The 23,219-nt window shown below is 42.3% G+C and overlaps 1 protein-coding gene across 1 annotated transcript in view; it reads left to right on the top strand.

Moving 5' to 3' along the window:
* SUSD5 (sushi domain containing 5) overlaps positions 1 to 16,061 on the top strand; it is an 87,580-nt gene extending 71,519 nt beyond the window's left edge. The window contains exon 4 of the mRNA XM_027847919.1: positions 13,444 to 16,061. Within this exon, the coding sequence (XP_027703720.1) occupies positions 13,444 to 14,732 (1,289 nt within the window). The 3' untranslated portion in view covers positions 14,733 to 16,061. The remainder of the gene's footprint in view (positions 1 to 13,443) is intronic.
* Positions 16,062 to 23,219: the final 7,158 nt, after the last annotated feature.

The following is a 23,219-nucleotide window of genomic DNA, read 5'->3' as shown; positions in this document are numbered from 1 at the left end:
CTAAAAAAAAAAAATTGAGGTGATAGAAAGTGCTGGGAGTGGGGAGTATAGTGAAAAGATGAGCGAGATGGGGTAAAAAAAGGTGAGAGAGGGAAAACTACAGGTAAGGAGCAGATTGCAAGAATCCAACCAGCCTGATGGGGACAGGGCAGTAATCATACTGGGTAGCCCACAAAGATGTTTTGAGCGTTTGCTATCACAATATTTGGCTGTGGCTTCTCTGGGCAAAGAATGAATAGTCTTTAGATTGGCTCACCTGCTGTTAACACCGTGCATATGTCTGCGGTTAAAAGGAGATGATGGAATTTGAGAGTGATAGCTGGGAAGTTGCTGGAACGCTAGCCAGACTGCCTCCATGTGGCTGGCTTCCATGGGCCGCCTTGACTGGACCTTGTCCAGGGCAGACACGGCCCAAACTCACCTGACAGGCCTCGCCGCCGCCGCTGCCTGCTATTAATGACGCCGGTCGGGTTTCGGCTCAGGCAGCCCATTTATGGCCAGCTGTATAGGCTCTCTGAATGATGAAATGCAAAGATGATTGAAATGTCAAAAATAGTGCCTTGGAGATCCAGGAATGACTGAAATCATATGCACTAAACCATTCCCGTATGCTAGCTCCTGACTTTTTGGTGTCTTGTGGCAGCCACAGAGAAACAAAGAAATACATCATAATCAAATAATTTGCGGTAGGAGGCCCTACAGCACATTACACACATGAGATAATCGCCCATAATTTCTAATCGAGAAAACTTTTTGAGGGAAAAAAGGTCCTGAAGAGTTACTGTTTCCTGTCTTTCCCCATCATGAAAGGAGACTTGTTCTAGCAGAGAACACAGGCATATTCAGCCTAAACATAGCAACCTTTGGCAGGGGACTGGGAAATGTATGTTTTTGCAGTTTATTATTATTTCTTCTGCAGTAGAGAGAACATACTCTTCCCGTACCCCTTGGCCCCTGCCCCCACCCGCCTGAAAAAGAACCTGGGCTGTCGTATTGTAGCTCAGAACACGTTTAGGGGCAAAAGCGCTGTTGCACTTGTGGAATGGTGAGGTTTGGAGGGTCAGGGTGTAGGTTTGCTATGGAATCAATGGCTTGCTCCTTTGCTGATGTTTTCATGTGGGGAAGGGGGTTGCTTATAGCATGGAGAGTACAGGAACAAAGCCTTTTTTTGGGGAGGCGGATTCTCTGAAATGATTTACAGAGAATAATCTGGACAAAAGAGCCACACTTCCTGCTGGGTTGTGGTCAGAAAAAAGTCTTTTCTATCCAGGTTTCCAGGTTTCTTACTTATTTACAGTCATGTGTGATAGTGCTATAGGCAGAGCCCTGGATTTGGAGTTACAGCCTCTCCCCCGTAATCCCTCTCCCCTCAGCTCTGTGTGACTGTAGGCAAATTATTGAATCTGTCTGCGTCCCAGGTTCCTCATCTGCCATAAGAAGGGATTAGGCTAGGTGACTGGAAGATCGCTAAGAGACTTTCCAGCTCACAGTCAGTGCTCCTCTGACCTTGATTCAAGTCCCGGTTCTGACAGCTGTGAGCTGTGTGGCCTTGGGCGAATCACTGAAACTTTCCGAACCTCAGTTTCCTCATCTGTAAAGTGCCAAGACTGTACCAACCCCAAGACCCTTCCATCTCTACAGATTTCTAGTATCAGATCTGACACTTACTAGCTGCATGTTCCTAAGCAAGGTGCTTAGAACCAGAAGGGGCCAATACAGATGGTCTAGTCCAATCTTCCCATTTTACAGATGTTGAAGCTGAGGCCCAGAAAGAGAAAGGGATTCATCTATGATTACATAGCTGAGAATTAGCAGAGCTGAGATTCAGACTGTAGTCCTCAGCAGTCTTTCCACTGAGCTGTGCTATCATCTTCACTGCCTTTAAGGATGCCAGAATACTTTGTGGACTTGATAATACCCATCCATTTTGTAGATAGAAAAACTGAGGTCAGGTATACCTAGTTAAAGTAATTTGACTAGTATCTTTTTGCAGGTTGGTGGTAGATTGGAAGAAAACCCAGCTTTGGACTTAATAGTTCCCCAGCTGGCTCAGCCGGATACCAAATAGCTACCCTGAAAGCCTCAGTTTATAGATGTAGCTTTCACATTTGCCTAATCAACTCATCAATGAGCAAGCATTTGTTACTCATCTACTGTGTGCCAGGCACTGTACTAGGAGTCAGGGATATTGATGCAAAAATAAGAAAGTCCCTGCCCTCAAGAAGCTTATGTTCTGCTGGGAGATGCAGTATGTACACAGATGAGTAAATAGAGGATATGTGCAAATTAAAGGCTTTTTGAAAAGGCTTTCCAGGAGATGAATGGTCTGACAACTAGGGAAATCAGGATAGGCCCTTTGAAGGAAGTGGCATTTATGCCAACTTGAAGGGAGTTGGGAGCTACATTAGATGGAGATAGCAGGAGAGCATTCCAAACATGACGGACAGCCAATGCAAAGGCACAATAGGGAGATGGGATATCAAATACAAGGAACAGCAAGTAAAGCCTGTTTTTGCCTAAAACAGCCTGATTTTTTGATAGGAACTTATTTGAATGACTGCCATGTAAGAAGAGGGATTAGGCTTGTTCTGTTTGGCTCCCACTTGGGTGGAAGTTATCCATAAACCATCAAGAGTGGTAGATGTTGGCTCAATACAAGGAAAAACTTCCTAAGTATTAAAGCGATCCAAAAATGGAGACGGCTACCTTGATGGAGCAATAAATTGCCTGTTACTGGAGTACTTACGGTAGAGGCTTGATGATGACCATTATTCTGAGGATTCTAAACAGGATTCATGATTTGGATGGTGGTTATCTCAAATTACCTTGAAAGTGCCTTCCAAATCAAAGACTTGATGAACCAAGAAACAAAAAATATTTAGTTGAATCAAGTAAAATTAACAAAATCAACAGGCATTGTTATTCAACCAGTGTACCTTGTGATTTGCTCAGGGTGGGTGATTGCACGGCTGTTTATAAAATAGGGGCTGACGAAACAAATCTAGGTCCATGCTTTGGTACAGCTCAGTGAGTATTCTTTTCTTAATGGGAGGATGTCATGGAAAGATGTCCTTTGCACTGACATGTTTTCAACTCGTCCTCATCCCATGCCTGGACAGTAGAGAGCAGAATTTCTTTTTGCCATTTAGAGAACTGTGTGATGATGTGGTATCTAGGTTGAGAGTCCGAGGCAGGCTGGGGAGTGATGGTGGAAGCACATTTTTTTTTAACTTTCCCATTTAAGAAAGAAGCCCTCGGAAAGCAATGCTTTATAATATAATCTTCCAGATTGGCAGGGATCTTTGGCATGTCACAAGAGCTCTAGTGAATTTCTAATGACATGGGAAAAGGTATTGAAGCGTAGCTAGGTGACATCATAGTGGAGAGAGTGCTGGATCTGGTGTCAGGAAGACTCAACTTCAGGAGTTTAAATCTGGCTTCAAACACTTCCTAGCTGTGTGACTCTGGGCAAGTCACTTAACCCAACTAGGCCTTAGTTTCCTCTGAAGTCCCTTCCAGCACTAAATACCATGAGGCTATGAGACTATCATCTCTAAAATGAGAGGAGATGGATTAGATGACCTGAAGGTCCCTTCTAGCCAGGAATGTGTTGGAATTGCCTTGTAATGAGCTGATTGTTAAATTTTCACAGGGGGCATTGACACCTAGGTAATCATCAAATGCTACAAATCAGGACTCAATTTACTGTTTGATTGTCTAGATTTAAGAAAGTGATGGAAAAGAAGTTAATAAGGCAAATTAAACTTGAGAGTTTATCTTGCATACATTTTGGGGGAGAGTCAGTTGTTAAACAATTACCACTACTTTGAGCTCTAAATTCACAATCTGTGTTCCTAATTAATAATAACTTCTATATAATACTTTAAAGTTGTGCAAACAGATTTACATACATTATTTCATTTGAGCCTCACAAAACCCTTAAAGGTAGCACCGCAGGTATTGTGGTCACCATTTTATGAATGAGGAAAGTGAGATTAATTGAGTTTATGACTTGCTCAAGGTCACACAGCAGTTAAGCGTCAGAGCATTTGAACCCAGGTCCTCCAGACTCCAAGTCCACTTTGCACTTTCCCACGCTGCCATAATTATTTAGTGGTATTATCAGGACAACTGAGGATTAAGCCAGTTGCATTCATTGCAACCAAAATCCCTAAAAATATTCACTGCCCTTTGTTGCACACTTGCCTGTAAGATCATAGAATGGACTCACAATTATGTAGAATCCAAATCTCTTATTTGACAGAGGTTGAAACAGTACTGGGGCAGCTAGGTGGCACCATAGTGCATAGAGCACTGGGCTTAGAATCAGGAAGATTCATCTCCATGCGTTCAATCCAGCCTCAGACACTTTCTGGCTGTGTGACCTTGGGCAAGTCACTTAGCCCTGTTTGCCTCATTTTCCTCATCTGTAAAATGAGCTGGAAAAGGAAATGGCAAACCGTTCCACTGTCTTTGCCAAGAAAACCCCAAATAGGGTCACAAAGAGTTGGACACGACCAAAATGACTGAACAACAGAAATACTTCTATGGAATAAAAAAGACCACAGTCAATAAAGATTTTTTTTAAGTTAAAAAATTACAGTTCATTGCACAAGTTGATTTTTGTGCAGGATCCAAGGTGAGAATTTCGGCACAGAGCACCCCTGAGCACTGCCAGCTCTAATGAAATTTAGCAGAATTCAATTTTGCAAGCATTTACTGAGTATCTACTCTCTGCCAAAGCACTTTCCTGGACTCTGGAGTAACAGAGACAAAAACAAAGTCTCTGATCGCAAGGAGCTCATGTTCTAGGGGGGACACCATTTGTAAGAAGACAGTTAGGTAGAAGTATATGCAAAATAAATAGGTAACGATTGGAAGGGGGGGATAGCACTAATAACTGAGAGAAATCAGGAAAGCCTTCCTGGAGAAGGCAGTCTCTGAGTTGTTTTGAAGGAAGTAAGGGATTCAATGAAGTGGAGGTGAAGAAAGAGAGAGCTTTCAGGGCATGATGGAGCCCCGCCGCAGAAATAGGGAAGTGAAGGAAAAGGGTAAGTGGGAAGAGGTGGGAGGATGAGGATATAATGTTGTATGACATTAAAATGACACTGTACAAAAGCAGTAAAAGTTTTATAATTGTGCAAAAAGGCATCATGAGAGCAGCTTTAAGGAACATTAGTTAGAGTTCACAATTACGGTGTGAGTAAAATACTGCTCATATGGACGGTTTGATGCCATTTTGGGGTGAGTGAAATAGGGCTGAAGGAAGGAAGAAAGCATTATGGAGTTAGAGGAATTAACTAAGGCAACAGTAAGAATGGAAATTTGTGGGGGCAGCTAGGTGGTGCAGTGGATAGAGCACTGGCCCTGGAGTCAAGAGGACCTGAGTTCAAATCTGGCCTCAGACACATAACACTCACTAGCTGTGTAACTCTGGGCAAGTCGCTTAACCCCAATTGCCTCTCACACACACACACACACACACACACACACAAATAAATGGTAATTTGATCCTTCAATGGCTCTGTGATCTCATCAGCATGGGTCTTTCTTTCTCTGGTGTCATGGAATGAGGGCTAAAGTTTGAGTCTTGGGACCCAGGTTCAAATCCTGGATCCATTATTTACTACCTTGGTCAGCTTGGACAAGTCATTTCCTGTCTATATGCCTCAGTTTCCTCATCTATAAAAAAAATAAGAGGTTGGATTAGATGGCCCCCGGGGCTTCTTACAGCTTTACAATTTTATGATCCAGTGATTCATCTGCCCTTTCCTATACTGTGTGACTTTTGTCCAAGCCCTTCTATATAGCTTCCATAGGCATGATTTCCATAGAAAGCAAATTAAGATTTGATTCTCCTTTGACAATGATCAATACCTCAAGACAATGATCCTCTTATAAAAACTCATTCCATTTCCTTTTTTTGAGGGGGGGGGGATGAGAGGAGGGTGTGACCATATCTGGACATCAAATGCTGTTTTCCTAGACTACAAGAAACCATAGGCTTTTGTGGAAATTTGTTTTACTTGACTATGTCTATTTGTCACAAAGGCTTTATTTGTCTTTTCTTCTTTTTCTTCTTCCCTTTCTTCTTTTTCTCCTCCTCCTCCTCCTCCTCCTTCTTCTTCATTCCAGTGGAGGATAAGGGAATTAGGAGGGAGAAAAAATAAATGCTTGTTAATTGAAAAAATGTAACTAAAAAAAAAAAAGGAGATGTGGGTTTAAGCTACAGAAGAAAAATAGAAATGATGAAGACTTCCTCAGTTGTGAGGGTTGCTAAGTTGGTGGGGGTTGTGGATTTGTCCCTCTCTCTGGAGTTCTTAAAGATTATCTCAACATTCATTTGTCCTAGGTGGTTCTGGAGTTGCAGGGGGGTGGTGAGGGGTGGAAGCTTGGGGGAGGTATGGATTAGATGTTCCTTTGAACTCTTGGAGTTAATTTCTTCACAATTTTACCAGTTGAGTATTTAGAGAGAAAATGTCTGTAGAGGATCTTTCTTTCTTTCTTATTTAAAAATATCCCTTGGGACATATTGATCCCATGATATAGAGTCAGAGTATTTAAACTGAAACTACAAGACTTCCAGATGACATCACTGGCCACTTTCCCAGGCCCTGGCCTGGGCATCTCTTCTGGCTGTGAGGGAATAAGCTCCTTCTGCCCCTTCACAGCCAGATGCTGTTTGAGTTACCGTCGTCTCCTTGAGCTCTTTATATTCTAGTCAATGAACTGTGGGTCCTCTGTTCTCACTCACTGGGATATTTTTCGCATTAAGTTCAAATTGGGATTTGAAATGTTTCATGGGATGGTGTCCCAGTGAAACTCTTACAGATCTAGTCAGGGCAAAATTTAGGGTAAATTCTTATTCTTTTCCCTTCTTATTCTTACTTCAGTGCTTCCAAAGGTCCCTGATTTAATCTGCAGTGGGTTCTTCCCCTACCAATGCAGATTGCACCCTTTCCATGAAAGGACATTTTTCGTTGAGTTGCTTTGGCCAAAATATATTCATCACCTAATGGCTGAGGCTCTCCAGACTTAGCTGGGTTAGTCCTTTAAACATTGCTCTAAATCATCTCAGCATAGTAGCACCTGCCAGAATCTGTGTTGTGTTGGTTTAGAGCCAAAGTCACCCCCGTACCACGATGAGGCATCAGGGAAGGACTTTGCTGTAGAAAAATAACAATGATAATAATAATTATTATAGCAAAACATGAAAAGAACTGTATCAGTCTGTCAACCCACATTCATTAAGTGCCTCTTTTGTGCCCAGGCACTGCTCTCAGACCTAGAAAAACTAAAGGGAAATAGCCCCTGCCCTCAATGAGCTTACATTCTGACAGTATTAGACAAATAACAGCAATGATGAGAATAGAACACAAGGTAGATAGCTGATGAGGACATTTGATGACTTGTTTTCCCTAGTCTAAAGTGCCTCCTTTGGTTTGTAACAACAAAAACGAGGAGATGAGATTTTTGAAGACAGCAGTCCAGATTTTATGGGAAAGAGAGCTCCAAGTAATAAATACACAGCTCATTGGAATTTAGAGTCTTAGAGAGCTGCCAGGGGAAGAGAAGGCAAGTGACTTACTAATAATTAAGTTGGGAGCTAGTATATGTCAAAAGTAGGACTCAAACCCCGATCTTCCTGATTTTAAGGCCAGGGTCTATCTCTTTTCATAACTTCCTATGATATCTAGCATCAACACCAGCTGTCTTAGGATGGAGGCTTAAAGGTGGGCTTATGACCTGTATTAACTGTAAGTAGTACCCACACTGATGAAATCATCACATCGGCCAAAGAACCAATTAGGAGCTGGATACCACCAAAAACCCTCATATTAAATCTTAAAATTGATAAGTGGATTGAACTGAAATGATATGATACATGAGTAAATACAGGTTACAGTTATTTTCAGGCAGGCATTAGCTTTGCTTACAGAATCCAGTAACAGTTACTTCAATTACTTAATTCAGTTCAACAATCATTTATCAATCACTTAGGCTGCAGACACTGTGCTAGGCACTGAGAATATAACAAAGACATAAACCTCCCCTGCATGCAAAGAGCTTGCATTCTCTTAGGGAGAAACAATAAGTACACACATAAAATGATACTGAAAATATTCCATGTAAATACAAAGTGATTTCTGTTGGGGGAACATTACTAACTGTGGGAGCTGAAAGGGCTTTGTCGGAGAGGCAACATTTGGGCCAAGTCTTGAAGGAAGCCAGGGATGTCAAGAGATCAGAGGTGAAGAGGGATCCAGCCTATAAAAAGATACAGGCAAGAGATGAAATGTCATGCATGGGGACTGACTCAGCCAATTAGCGGAGTCGGAATGTGCATGAGGAAGGGGGAAGTAACATAGGATCAATCTGGAAAGATAGCTTGAAGCCAGATTCTGAAGGGCTAACCACACTCAAAAAACAAAACACCATGAAGAACTGGCAGGCTAGGAGAGCGCCATGTTGAACAGGTTCGGCTAACCACATACTCATTTCCATTTCACACGCTTTGCTTTCGAGGATGAGGGAGGAGTGTTGAGATGCTCTAGTTCAGGGAATCTTGGGTGGGTCGATGCAGGTCATCAGTAGAAGCAAAAGACATAATCCAGAAGTAGACAGCACTGCTTTCAGTGGCTATATAGCCTGTCTAGTTCTGCCAATGACATCAGTCCTTCAATCTTTTCCTTTCCTCCCTTCTCTTCCTCTCTTAGTTTCCTATTTGCTCCTTCCTCTGTTTTTCCTGGTAGGCCACCTAGTTAGGTTGTCCAGTGGCATCACCAGTGTCTTAATGTAGGAATATGGGGCCACTCCCATGAAAATTGCCCACGGCAATCCTGCTCTGGTGACTACAGATTCTGGAGGTCTTCCTGGTCAGGTCTGGTGATCTATGTTTTCATTTGATTGCTCCCTTACTCAGTGCTAAGAAAACCAACACAAAACAAAACAAAACAAAAACCTAGAATGGTAGAATTTCTTATCTCATCCTTTTTATCTTTTTCTTGCTTGTTGAATCCCACCAAAGGAAGGTGGTGGGTGGAAAGACAGTGGGAAGTGTAAAGACCTTGCCCCCAAGAGAAACAATGAAAACAATGTACCACCCTCCTTTCTTCACAAAGGGAACATGCATTCTGCTTGACTCAGTTGGCTTCGCTGAACTTTTTCTTTCTTTCTTCTTTATTACAAGGGATGGTTCGTTGAATGGGGGAGGGGAGAAGGATGTATTCAGAAATGAGAATGTAGTAAAAATAAAAAATATCAATATAATTTAAACTAGAATTGGCTCTGCCAGGTACTAGCTATATAGCCTTGAGCATGTTATTTAACCTCTCTGAGACTCAGTTTCCTCATCTGTCAAATGGAGAAAATATGTCCTGTGCACCTCAAAGGGCTACGTATTTTACAAATGCAAAATATCATCCATCATTTATCAGGGTTTTATGTTTCTTTCGCATGTAACCACTTAAAAAATTCCATTAGCCCTTCTCTTGTTGCCTCTTGGCCAGGGCTAAGACATTAGGGGAAGCCCACGGTTCGGAACCTTAAGACTGGGCTCTATTACCTCTAAGATTCCTTCCAGCTCTGACATTTGCTGCACTGTGTTCTATGAGAATGAAGCCTAGAACATAAAGGCTGGATGTCAAGGGCAGGTTGCTACTTTTCTAGGTCACCTGATCTTTGAGTGACATTAACCCGCTGGGCTATGAAAGCACCCTCAGCATGACTGTTGGTCTGAGCAGTGGGATCACTTTCATTAAATGAACATATTTGGGGCACAGAGAGACACCTCTTTAGTAGTGGGATGAGCAGACATTAGCTAGTCAGTCTAGTGTGACAGCCTTCCCAGTGTGAAAGAAGCAGAGGTGATGAGATCATCAGGAAAGGGAGAAGTTGGTCAATAGAACAATGAACCCACTTAACAAATGGCCGCTATGTTCAAGGCCTTATGCTTAAGGTAGTGAATAAACTAAACAAACAACCTATCCATAGAGCTCTTTTGTGTAAACTCCACACAGAGAAGATGAAGTATATAGAGTGTTGCACAGGAAGTCCTAAGTTCAAATCCTGCCTCACACACTAAATGGCTGTATGATATGATGAGTTGGTTTATCTCTCTTAGTCTCAGTAAAATAGTGACAATAAAGCACTTCCCAGGGTTGTTGTGAGGATCAAATGAGAAAATATATTTATGCACTTTGCAAACCCTGAAGCATTATTATAAATACTGTCATCATCATTATCATTATTATCTCCTTATCAAGGAGTTCTTTGAAGAAAAGGTGTAGCTGATGCTTGAGAGAGGTGAGATAGTGGTGGAAAGAGATTTGGAGCTGGACAACAGGGGGTCTTGGGTTCAAATCCTACCTCTGACACCAATTCTAAGGCCATGGTTTTCTCAGCTGTGAAATGAGGACAATAATACCCATAATATTTTCGTAGCTTTGCTTCTTACTATCTTTATGACCATGAGTCATTTGACCATAGTTTAACTGTTCTACCCCTTAGTTTTCTCATTAGATTCCCCGTTAGACTGTAAGCTCCTTGAAGGGAGGACCTGCTTTTTGCCTTTCTTTGAACCTTCACAGCTTAGCACCTTGCCTGGCACATAGTAGGTGCTTCATAAATGCTTTTTGATGCTTATTGCTAAATGTTAAGAGGATGAGGTTGGACGAGATAATCACAAAGGTCCTTTCCAGCTCTAAATCTATGATTCTAGGACCCTCCTTGCCTCCCAGGGTTATTGAGAGGCCCAAATGAAATAATGTATGTATGTAAGGTTCTGTCTAAGAGGCAGGCATTATTATCATGGTTGTTTAGAAGCTACAAGGAAATGAATGGCAGATCATACATCCGACATCTTAATTTTTACAAATGGGGAAATGGAGCCTTAGAGGTAAAAACTTGCCCATTGTCACACAGGGAGTAAGTGGCAAAGCTGGGATTTGAACTAGGTCCACTGACCCCAAATCTAAGACTCATTCTCAAGTGGTAAGGGAAACAGTTAACACTTGGGACGCTGTGGCTAGCCACACGACTACCCAGTGACCAATGGTGCCTTCCTCTAGTCTACAGAGCCAGGACAGGAAGGCAGAACATTGCTGAAAGAAGCCAGCCAGCCAGGGCATTCTGATAGGGATGGGGAAAGGGTCAAGTCTTCCCAGCTGGAGGGGTGGGCCTATGCCTTTGATGTTCTGAGAACTGAATGGATGCTTTCATACAGGCACCCCAAAGCTAACGGCTCCTACACACATAAAGGTGGCTACTGTAGACTGTACAAACACAGAAGGGCCTTGGGCCATCTCACAGCCAACTCACTCCACTGCCTCATTGTCTGCAATGAATGAGACTCAAGCCAGGAGCAGGCAACATGTCTGCTGGAAACTCCAGATATAACTTTTCAGCTTACTTTACAGCCAGTGGGAAGAACTGGCTGTTTGCCCTCCAATCCCCGGGAGAGGCAAGAGGTTACAATGGGCAGCCAGGACCTATCCTTGCATCTTTCCATGGGGAAATCCCCTCTGAGGATGAGGAATGGGACAGCTTGATGGCACAGTGGATAGAATGCCAGGCCTGGAGTCAGGAAGACTCATCTTCCTGAGTTCAAATTTGGCTTTAGACACTTACTAGCTGTGTGACCCTGGGCAAGTCACATCACCCTGTTTGCCTCTGTTTCCTCATCTGTAAAATAAGCTGGAGCAGGAAATGGCAAACTACTCTAGTATTTTTGCCAAGAAAACCCCAAACGGGGTCACAAAGAGTCAGACACGACTGAAAAATGTCTGGACAACAAAAAAGGATGAGGAGTGGGGGGGAGGGTGAGTGAGATAAGGGCAAGATTGTTCTCAAAGAGATTCCGAATTTGTTTGGATTTTTGTTTTTGTTTGTTTCAAACCCCCAAACCTCAGAAATTTGCCTAAACAGAGAGAAGCCTTGATTCATAGGATGTTTAGGCAAAGGCAGCCAATATCTCTGTTGGTTATATTTGAGGCTGGGCAGAAACACTATGTTTGCAGTGGCTGCCATCCTCTTGTGTATTGGGTTTTACATCTCAGCAAATGAGAAATTTGTGTGCTGCTAAAACTAGGAAGATGCCTGAATGCTTTGTCAATTCCAAGCCAAAGGTCACCACCTCCATGAAGCTTCCACTGAGCCCTTCAGCTGATAACAGCTTTTCCCCCTTAACCTCATGGAACACTTGAATCATAACTTATACGTGTAATGTACTTAATACATAATATATACATAATACATAATATTGGGGCAGCTAGGTGACACAGTGGATAGAGTACCGGCCCTGAAGTTAGGAGGACCTGAGTTCAAATTTGGCCTCAGACCAAACACTTGACACTTGCTAGCTCTGTGACCCTGGGCAAGTCACTTAACCCCAATTGCCCCCCCAAAAATACCTGATATTGCATTTATTCACCATTACATTTTGTCTTTTCCCTCTCTCTTCCCTCCCTCACTGGAAGCTATTCCAAGCAGGTTGAGATCTTATCATAACCTAAATTTCATATTTCTCCCAATGCCTAGCACATATTAGAGTCTTCCAAAAAATTGTCAAATGAATGAATGAATGAGAACAGGAACCAAGTAAAACTTACTGGATTTGATTTCATAGTTAAACAGCAAAGCTCATTGAATCTTTGGGTACAACTCAGTGAGTTTCAATTCAATTTGATTCAACAGTCTTTTTTTTAAGCATCAAATATATCCAAGACACAGTTATAGAAAAATGGAGAAAAATGCAGTCCCCACCATCAAAGACTTTAAATTCTAAAGAGAGATTTCACAAAGCATTTGTGTATTCAGGTATCATCCTAGTTTCAACATGACACAAATTTCTCACCTGCTAAAATGCAAGATGAGAAGGCGGCAGCCACTGCAGGCACATTTTCTCTGCCCAACCTTAGATGTAACCAAAAGAAACTACTCTTCTTTTTCGTAATTCTGTGGTAGGTACCACCATCGGTCCAAACATCCGGAGTTTTCACTTCTGAGTCATCACAGAATCTTCTTGCAGATTCTAGCCCCACAATGCAGTTTACTTCAATTCGGTAACACACTATGGACAAGATATGGTGCTGGGTGCTGACATTATAAAGATAAAAACAAAACACTCCTTACCCTCAAGGAACTAACGTTCAACTCCATGACATCAAATCCCCATTACAGTAAAAGCACTGCCTATGATTTTTAACAAGGTAGCATGCTACAAACCTGGCTCACTTTGGTAATGCCCCTGACAGATAAATCAATTAATGAGCATTTATTAAGTACCTACTGTGTGCCAGGCACTGAGCTAAGCACTGGAGATACAAAAAGAGGTAAAATGCAGTCCTTGCCCTCAAGGAGCTCACAATCTAATGGGGGTAGGTATAGTACCTGTGCTCTGCTGTCTAATGCAACTTACTACCCTCTCCTTTTTTTTTTTTCTAGGTGAAGCTGAGACACATATTGACTATGAAGAGAATTTCCCCGATGACAGATCAGTGCCACTCACAGATCATAAGAAGGATAAGATTAAGGAGGAAGAGAAGGAGGTTGGGGGCCAGGAGGAAGCTTCTGACAAACTAAAGCAGGGTTATTCCATCTCTGTTTCTCTAGGGAGAGAAAGTGTGACTGGCAACAAAGACATAAAGACGAGGGGCCTGCCTGGAGGAGAAGGCAGAGTTCCTACAGAATCTCCGGTCTCCTTGCTGAGCCAGAAACATTTATTTTGGTTCCCAGCTGAGGGTGAGCCTGAGTTGGAGAAAGAGATGATAGAGGAGAATGGCCAAAGGCGTTTTTCCGATGGAGATAACCATATTGGAGTGAAATCAAGACTCCAGGAGCCAGATGCCAAAATGATCTATGACAGTGCTGATTTCCCCATTGGACCAACCCTTGGCAGGAATGACAGCAAGGTGGGGGACCACATTACGAGCAGCAGTGATGAGTCCTGGTTAGATGGTTACCCTGTAACTGATGGCACAAGGGAGGAAGAAGAAGATGATGAAGGGGACAAGGGGGATGGCTCAGTAGGTATGGATGAAAGTATTCTGGTTATGACTGACCAGCCCAACCATGTTGAAGTTAAAAAATCCAGCAGTACCATGTTCACTCTAGGTGAAGATATAACTCAGTTGACTGTCACTCTGCTGAGAACATCGGACTATGGACCAGTGACCTTCACACCTACTACTGCCCCTGAGAATGTGAGTCCCAGCAAAGGAGTGAGTGACATGGCCACATATCAGTCCACTGTGCCTTGGGGATTTGCAACCGATGAATCTCCAGGGTCCACCTTGCTCTACGACCTTACCAACTCAACCCCAGGGACAATGACGATGGCAGATCCCCAGCCCCTTGACCATATCCCATCACCCAGAGATGCTGAGAGAGATGCCACCACTCTTCCTCCTACCCAGACCACCATGCTCAGCACCCATAGTAGTTTCCCAGATTCACCCTCTGAGAGACTCATGGAGCAGGAGCTTCCTACCTCAAGCATAAAAGAAGAGCCTCTTCCAACCGCTGAGTCATGTGTGGGGGAGGATTGCTCAAACATCAGTAAAGGCCCCGTGATTGCCGTCATAGTGATCGTCCTGTGTCTGTTGCTGCTCCTGGTGGTTATCAGCGCCGTGTGGTGCTACAGAAGGCGACAGCAGAAGAGTTCTGTGTATAAGCTGAACGGCAAAGGTCAGACGCGGCATTATCACCAGCAGATTGAGATGCAGAAGGTCTAACTGGCACCAATGCGCTTGCCCCTTCAGAAGCTGGTGAAAAGGACCATCACACCCAACTGGTGAACTGGGACAGTTTTGGAGGGGGTGACTTGGCTGGGGTGGGGGGAGTGACTGACTCATCCAGAAGAAGACTGTCTTCTTTTCCGAACACCTAACCAAACAGACATTTTGATGTTCATTTTAAAGACCCTGGAGGGACTCCACAGTGAAATAACAAAACTTAAGATGCTCTGTTTTCTACTTCTCCATTGTCTTCTGCGTATGCAAAGAAGAAAGCGCACCCTGGCTGGCGATGCTCTTGTTATCTTTCCCATGTCTTCCTTCACCAAGCAAAAGCCTGTGTTATTGCACTCCTTCCCAACTCGAAGGAAAACATCCCTGTTTGGGTTGATCATGCTGCTTTTCCTGAAAAAAGAAAAGAAAAAATAATTGGCCCCATCCTTCAAACTGATGAGATAAATGACATCAAGGAACTGGAATTCTGAGGCCTGTGTTATCTATCTGGATGTTTTATTGCCAAGCATGGGACTGGGAAGATACATCATGCTGTTGCCTTATTATTTTGTGATGTTGCCCAAGGAGAATAAATTAGCTCAATTTGGAGCCTTTGGCTTTGGGGTGGTAGATCAAAAATTGCGAAGCAAAGGGTTTTTAGAGACTTTTGGTGGGTGTGAATGTGGAGGAGAGTGCCCTTCCTGCCCCGAGACAAAGACTTCACTCTGTTCTTCGTTGAGCAACGTCAGCTCTAAGCCAATCCACTCAGCCTCCTTTGCAGAGCAGTGGCCTGGTCGCTCTTGGCCATGAGTGACTGGTGCCATCTCGATCTTTTTGAAAAGGATGGTAGAAACCAGTCATTGGCCTTTCTCGCCACAGTAGCACTTCCTTCCTCTGAAGCTGGGAGAGAGACTTATGACAAAGGGCAGGGGAAATGTAAAGGGGGGGATGGAAATAGGGTAACCAGTGTGACTACTTCCTTGATAATAGAGAGGATGAGGATTTTGAAATGGCCACAATTGGGAGCTCCACCCAACCAGGCACTTTGGTCTGACTTTGTTCTGCAGCCCATTCTGGAACTGGGCATCTTTTGAGAAGCTGAATATTACTGGAAAAGAAATGAATCCAAATGTAGACGTGGAGGAGATCAGATGATGAAGTGGATGTACATAAAAGACATTTTCTCCTTTCATTCTAAAACCTTACTTGTTTTACTTGACAAGAAACCAGCACGTGCATTAGTGGCAGCATGGGGGAGCTGCCCTAAGAGCCATGTTTGTCCTTTACGACAGATTGTTGACATTGTGACCAGTATACCCATCAACCTCTTCCAACATGAATAACCTAATTAGAAATAACTTTCAATAAGAAATGGTTGGGGGTGGGGTGGGGAGAGTGAGCATAAAGGACTCAAGATTTCCTACGGCACCTGGACTAACTGGGCTCCTTTATGGAGCTACAAAATCAACCATTAGTGTTTTACTGAAAACATTTTTTAAAAGAGACTTTAGAAACTTGCCTACTCTTTTCCTAGGTCACCTTTTTTGGGTGCAGTCTTTGTAAAAAGAACAATAGGTCAGAGAGCTGATCAGATAAATTACTAGTGCAATCTAGTGCAGCCTTGAGGCCACACGTGGTCTTCTAGATCCTTGGGTGCGGCATTTTGACTGAGTCCCAATTTTACAGAACAAATCCTTTTATTAAGAGCATTTGTTCTGTGAAGCTTGGATTCAGTCAAAGGTCTGCACTTGAGGACCTACAGGGTCACATGTAACCTCGAGGCCACAGGTTCCCCACCCTGATCTAATAGATCTACCTTCCAAGGAACCTATTTAGCCCCCATCAGTAGATAAACCTAAGAGGTCTAGAGCCCAGCTGGAAAACTGTAAATGAGAACAAATTTGGAACAATGGGAATGAAGTCTAGTATTACTAGATGGGTATAGCCAAAGCAAAAACAGAACAAAATAATAAAAACTGGAAACTGTACAAATTTGTAAATAGTTTCCCCCTAATATACTTCAAGGTAACCTTTATGCTTTCGATGCATTCTAGAATGCAAAATAACCTCTGTCTCAACATTAGAATTGCCATTGTAAACTATTTTTAAGCAGTAGCTGAAAATACTGAATTTACACTAACCCATTTAAAGAGTAATGTGAACACGTAACTGAAAAGTACGTACTATGTGTCAGCTGTGTGGAAATATACTGCAAAATAAATACAAAACCATTGGTATTTAAGCTTTTATTTGATTTGGCTTATCTCCATTAATGTTTGAAATCCACAGGTGCATGAGGGATGGGAATGACTAAAATCTTCAGTCCTGGGAAATGAATATATTCTTTTTTTTTCATTTTTACATAAAATTTTTATTTTAATTTTCATTAATTAATGAATTAATTTAATTCATTAATTAAAATTCATTCATTTTTACATAAAATTGCTTTACGTAAAAGAAAATACAAATGGCTTAAAGTTTCATAAGGATGAGGGACTCAAGAAAGTTCAGGGAACATGACAAATTACAACTGTTTATTAGTACAAAGCTTCGGAGACCCAAAACAAAGAAAAAAAAAGATGGTTTAAAAAAATGGTGCCATTAATGGTCCATTGCTGGACTTCAACAATCATATTAAGCCTTGATAAACAAGAGATGTTCTTAAGATCAATTAATGCTGAATTTACTCAGAAAGGATTGGCAGTAGGTTATCTGTACACAGCTGAACACTTAAATGACTCTTTGCATACTCCTCTTTCTTGAAACAACAAATACAGGGGTGACAGGTTGCCCGAAAGATGATTGTATTGAGGACTGGATTTTTTTGGCCAACTTTTAACATTTGAAGACTCTTATCACAAAGAAGTTTAGATTTACCAATATATAAATTCCTCAAGCCAAAACTTGGACCTAACTAATAGGTCAAGGCTCATTCAAGACAGTAAACCAACATGAAATTGATCAATACTTCTTTGTCATGGAAGGATTCTACCTGTTAGACCTTTGAACCTGTTGTGATAAAATGGCATTGTAGACAATTACTGACGGCACTGCACCATGCCCCACAACAGGCACCTTTTTCTTTCCCTTTTTTCCCTCCCTCTCTCTCCATTTTGTCTCCCTCCTCTGTTCCCTTCTTCCACTCTTTCCTTTTTTTCTTCTCCCTTCTTTCTCCTTGTGTCTGCCTTAGGCCTACCAGTGAAACTTGTAGACATCTCTCAGTCTAGGAATTGCAGTCAGAACTAAATACAGTTTCAATTCCTGTGTCAGACAATGATAATAATAGCTCACATTTTTTATGGTGTGTTAAAGTTTTTAAAGGTCTCTACATACATTATCTCGTTTGATTCTCCCAGCAACCGAGTTTTAATAACATAACTATCATCAATCCCATTTTACAGATGAAGAAACTGAGGTTCTGCGAGGTCAAGGAAATTACCCCAAATCACACATCAAGTAGAAGAGCCAGAGTTCACACTCATGTTTTCAAATCTGGTAAAGAACTAATATATAAAGATACTAGTGTAAGATGTCAATATTTAGGTATATCCAGTTAGATTGGAGCAAAGAAAATAATAGATAGTTGATAAATATTTACTGAGTTGAACTGAAATTTTCCCAAAGTTACCTTCTCTATGGGAGAGCCTTTCTGTAGTTTGATATACCCATCTAGAGAGTCTGGCAGCTAATTGTGCAGTGGATAGAGTGTTGGGCTTAGAGTCAGGAAGACTCATCTTCTTGAGTTCAAATCTGGCCTCACACTTACCTAGCTGCGTGACCCTGGGCAAGTCACTTAACCCTGTTTGCCTTAATTTCCTCATCTGTAAAATGAGCTGGAGAAGCAAATGGCAAACCACTCCAGTATCTCTGCCAAGAAAACCCCAGATGGGATCACAAAGAGTTGAACACAACTGAAAAATGACTTAACTTTTCTGGAGGACCTAGGATTTCTTCATTTTTGCAAGAGGAGCCTTTGCCTGGCCTATTTTTTTTTGATAGGCTCTTTCCTTTCAATAAGAACCCAAGACCCATGGTATGAAGCTATCCTACTGAGTCCGCCATGTTAAGTGATAAATGCCATTGAGCCACTAAGTAAAGAGATTATCAGAATAAAAACTATAGTAATGGCATAATAAATAAGAAATCAAAAAAGTACTGTTATATTTCAACATTTTGTATTTGTCTAATTTCAAAGACCTCAGTTTCCAATAGAATCAGGTTTCCATGAGCAGTCAAAAACCGGAAGAAGAATTAGAAGAATAAAAATGACTTTTACCTTGGCACAAATGAATACAACGCTGACCCCAGGTGTTAGGAAATCTGGGCTCTGTTCCCCTCCCTGTCATATAACAAAGGCCAAATCACTTAGCTCTGCCACTTTTCATAAGCATAAGATGGAAAGGAGATGTGTGAGGTCATATTTTTAAGTCAAAAGCTACTTGATGCCTGGGATTGGGTTTTCATTTTTCTACCCAACTGGTTTTAGCACAGTGTCTCACCCAAAGCAATCACCCAATCCATGTTTTGTGGAATTCAGTTGAATGTGAAAAATGGTGATTGAATTGACCCCCTTAGTGAGAAAAGTACTCTATAAATGTTAATGTTACTTGTGACACTGGGGTAGCATAGCAAAACCACATCTCTTTCATTTGATCGTTTTATTCTAGTCAAGGTAAAAGAAAAAAATCAAACCAAACCGAACTGAAAATACCCATAAAGTCTAAGTCTTCAACTCTCCCTCTTCTCCATCTGTGGAGCTCCCATGAGACTCCACACTATATCTTGTGAGCTGGAAAGGGCAAGCCAAGGCGGGTACGGCATGAACCCTAATTTGCTGGAGCCCCACGGTCCAATTTACCAAACCTTCAGCTGAGGCTTCATTTTTTTCCCCCTTTTTTATGTTTTTGTGTGGAGTTTCAACTCTCCACACTGGGTCATTCAAGCCTTGAGTCCCTAGAAAAAAGAAGTTGCTGTTTAAAGCATGGCAGACAGTCAAGAGTTCAGACATCTGCAGTGAAGGATTAGTTGTGGGTTTTTCTCAGTGCCTCGCTACCAACTGCATCACAGCTCCATGTTCAAACATTATTAAATGAGAATGTTTTCTCTGGCACCGATCCCCACTCTCCCCACAGTTTAAGTATTGAATTTTTAAAAAGTGAAGGAGCTCTGGATTACAGCTCACATTTAGAACTTAAAAACATATTTTCATAGGCGCTGGCAGAGGTGGGCAGCTGTTTATCCTCACTGGCAGCCATCATAAACACTTTCCTTTCAAACCTTTTGTCTATTTGCAATTCAGAATTCAGTGCAATAAAATTTGCATGCTATTAAAATCCCTTTAATGGGAACTCTTTAAAGAACAGATTTCCTGAGTTAGACTTTACTGCTAATAGTTACTGCAGTAAACCTGGATCACAGAGATCTACCCAAAAGGTTAGTAGGTAGAAATACCCAGGCTTTCAAAAATAAGGAACTAGTTTAATAAGGCAACTTTGTTAGCTTGCATTCTACTTTTATCTAGTAGTCACCCTTTAAACATTTGCAGCTTGCCTTAGTCCTTCCCCAGATTCATTTTCCTCCTCCCGAAGTCAAACTGAGCATGAACATTGCTCCCAAAAATCGGGTCCTAATGGCACCAAACTGTCACGTTGACATCCCTCAACCTACCCAGCAAGCATGACCTCTCCTTTCCCCAAGTTGAAATGGTGCTGAACATTTGGGTATTATTAAGTGTTATGAAAGATCTGGAGCTCGAAGAGACCTTAGAGGCCATTTAATACAACCCCACCCCTTCCCCCACTGATGTGGAAACTGAGGCTTAGGAATGTGACTTGCCCAAGGTCACACACGTAGCAAGTTGCAGAGGTAAGATTTGAATCCATGTCCCTTGACTTCTTGCATTGTCCCATGCTGCCTCCCCAAAGACCTGGATGAAGGAGGAAAAAACCTTTATCAGCAACTGGGCTCCAAGGACCACCAGATGTGAGAGCTAGCACATAGAAAGCTCTATGAGTAGAAGCCCTTCAATGCTGAGTGAGCTTTTCAATGTTGCACAAAAGGCCCATGACTTTTCGATGACACATGGACAGTCTAGTCATATGGCAGTATTCCATCCTTGCATTGTTAGCTTCTTAATACTGTGTAAGTAGTGTCAATATGTGAGCAGCACTCTATACGCAGGATTAGTATGTCTGTGTGTGTGTGTGTGTGTGAGTGTGTGCGTGCGCGCGCACGCGCAATGTGTATGTCTTTGTTTTCAGCTGGTTATTTTCTGTCGTGTCCAACTCTTCATGACCCCATTTGGGGTTTTCTTGGCAAAGATGCTAGAGGGGTTTGCCATTTCCTTCTCCAGCTCATTTTACAGATGAGGAAATTGAGGCAAACAGTGTTAAGTGACTTGCCCAGGGCCACACAGTTAGTAAGTGTCTGAGGCCAGATTTGAAATCAGTAAGATGACCTTTCCTGACTCCAGGCCTGGCACTCTATCCACTGGGCCACCTAGTTGTTCCGTGTCTTTGTTATAAATAAATAATAATAATAAATGCTTTTGAAACTTAAAAACAACAACAAAACCCCAATAACTAGGCTCCATACATTTGGTACTGAAGGAAGGAAGAGCCCCAGTTACTGTCTTTCATCAAAAGACTCAGGCAGCATGCCACAAGGTAAGCAGTCATCTCAGCCAGCTTTGGACATGCCAACAGTCTCATAAACATGTTTATTTTCTTTTTAAAAGATGGACTTGGCTGTTACTTAGCCTAGGGGAATCTCAATCCAGGAAACACTGCCAGGAACCTTCTAAGAAACATGCCCATGGAGGTTATTGGGGTTGAGGGTTTTTTTTTTAAGTCCAATATACAAATTTGCATTTTAACGGTCTACTTACAGAAACTGTTACTTTTTTTCCCTAATTTTATTTTTTTCAATTTGGTTTGATTTCTTTTGAAACTGAAAACTCAATCACTTTGAATCTCCCTGACCCCAGCTTTAGGAGATTCAGTATGCTATAAAATGCAGACACAACCTTTGCAAACATCAATAACCCAGTACACTAAAATGGGCCATACACGCTGAGGCAAAACCCAGACCTCCAAAGGCAGTTTTTACAAAAGCATTTACTTAAGCACCTGAGCCTGGTAAGCAGATACAACCCAGAACTACGTGCCGTGTCCTATTTACCAATTTGGAATCTTAAAGATAGAAGGGTCCTTAGATATCATTTAGTTCAACTCCCTCATTTTCTAAAAAAAAAAAAAAAAAGAAACATGTCCAAAGAGGTTGTGACTGGTCCAAAATCATAGACGAGACCAGACCCTCAGCCTTCTACCTCCCCACTAAACTATGGTGCCTGAATATAGTGTCTATTCATAGTTGGGATATAGTGTCTATTTGTAGCTGGGATAATCAGAAGGTGAAGAGAGAAGATGTCAGGCTTCCAAACCTGTAGTCATAACGAGTAGTTTGGGTGCCCAGCCTCATCAGCACCCAACTTACCTTCAAATCGACTTTTAAAGTCAAATCAGTGGAAGAAAGAAGAAAGAGACTCCCCTCCCCCATACTTGTGAAGTTATTGCTCCTGGAAACCGCCCCTGAGCGGGACTGAGGGCAGTCAGGCAGGAGCAGCCCAGCAGAGATGTGGGAGTGTGCCTTTCACAGCTTCCTATTTTAATGAGTTATTCTTGCTAATTGGACATCAAGCTCACTCGTTTCTATGCTACTGAAGGATCATGGGATCACCGATTTCGATCTAAAAGGAACTACAGAGGTCATCTCACCCACAGCGTCTCATTTTACAGCTGAGGCGACTGGAGCCCGGAGAAGTAAAGCACTTGTCCAAATTCCCACAGGTAGGAAGTGGCAAAGGAGCTGGGATGTGCGCCCTGAGCCTCTGATTCTATCAAACTCTAAGTGCTATCAGCACCCTCTAAATGTCAGGCTCTTGGGGCAAAGCCCTGATTGCCCTGTCTTAGGATGGCTCTGCACATACCCACAAAACAGACAAAATTCAAGTCAATGGAGGCTCTTTCAGCCCTGTGTATGTGCAATTTTCAGTGAAAGTTCTGTGTACGTGGCAACATTTTCTCCTTTATATATGATTATGATACAACTGACCTGATTTCATTTGGGCAAGTTTTGAGTAATCTTCCTGGCTGGAGAAAGAGAGATTTGTGCTGCTCTATCGACATGCTTACCCATTTCCCCTTTGTGGCCCACAGCATGCATTTGCAAGACAGCTGACCAGGGTCATGAGACGGAGCAAATTTTAACTGCCCTCTCTATGGTTTCTAAACACAACCTTGGCTTCCACCCAAGAGCCAAAGCAATTGGGTAAATGAGCTGCTGATGAAATCACAGCCAGGCGGCCCATCAAACACAACTGACCTATTTTTAAAAGAATAACTCAGGGGCAGCTAGGTGGTGCAGAGGATAGAGCACTGGCCCTGGAGTCAGCAGGACCTGAGTTCAAATCTGACCTCAGACACATAATACTTA

This window comes from Vombatus ursinus, unplaced genomic scaffold, assembly GCF_900497805.2.
Source record: "Vombatus ursinus unplaced genomic scaffold, bare-nosed wombat genome assembly UNPS02005459.1, whole genome shotgun sequence".
Taxonomy (NCBI): domain Eukaryota; kingdom Metazoa; phylum Chordata; class Mammalia; order Diprotodontia; family Vombatidae; genus Vombatus; species Vombatus ursinus.
Note: the sequence above shows the minus strand (reverse complement) of the source record. Positions and strands in the feature narration are given on the sequence as shown.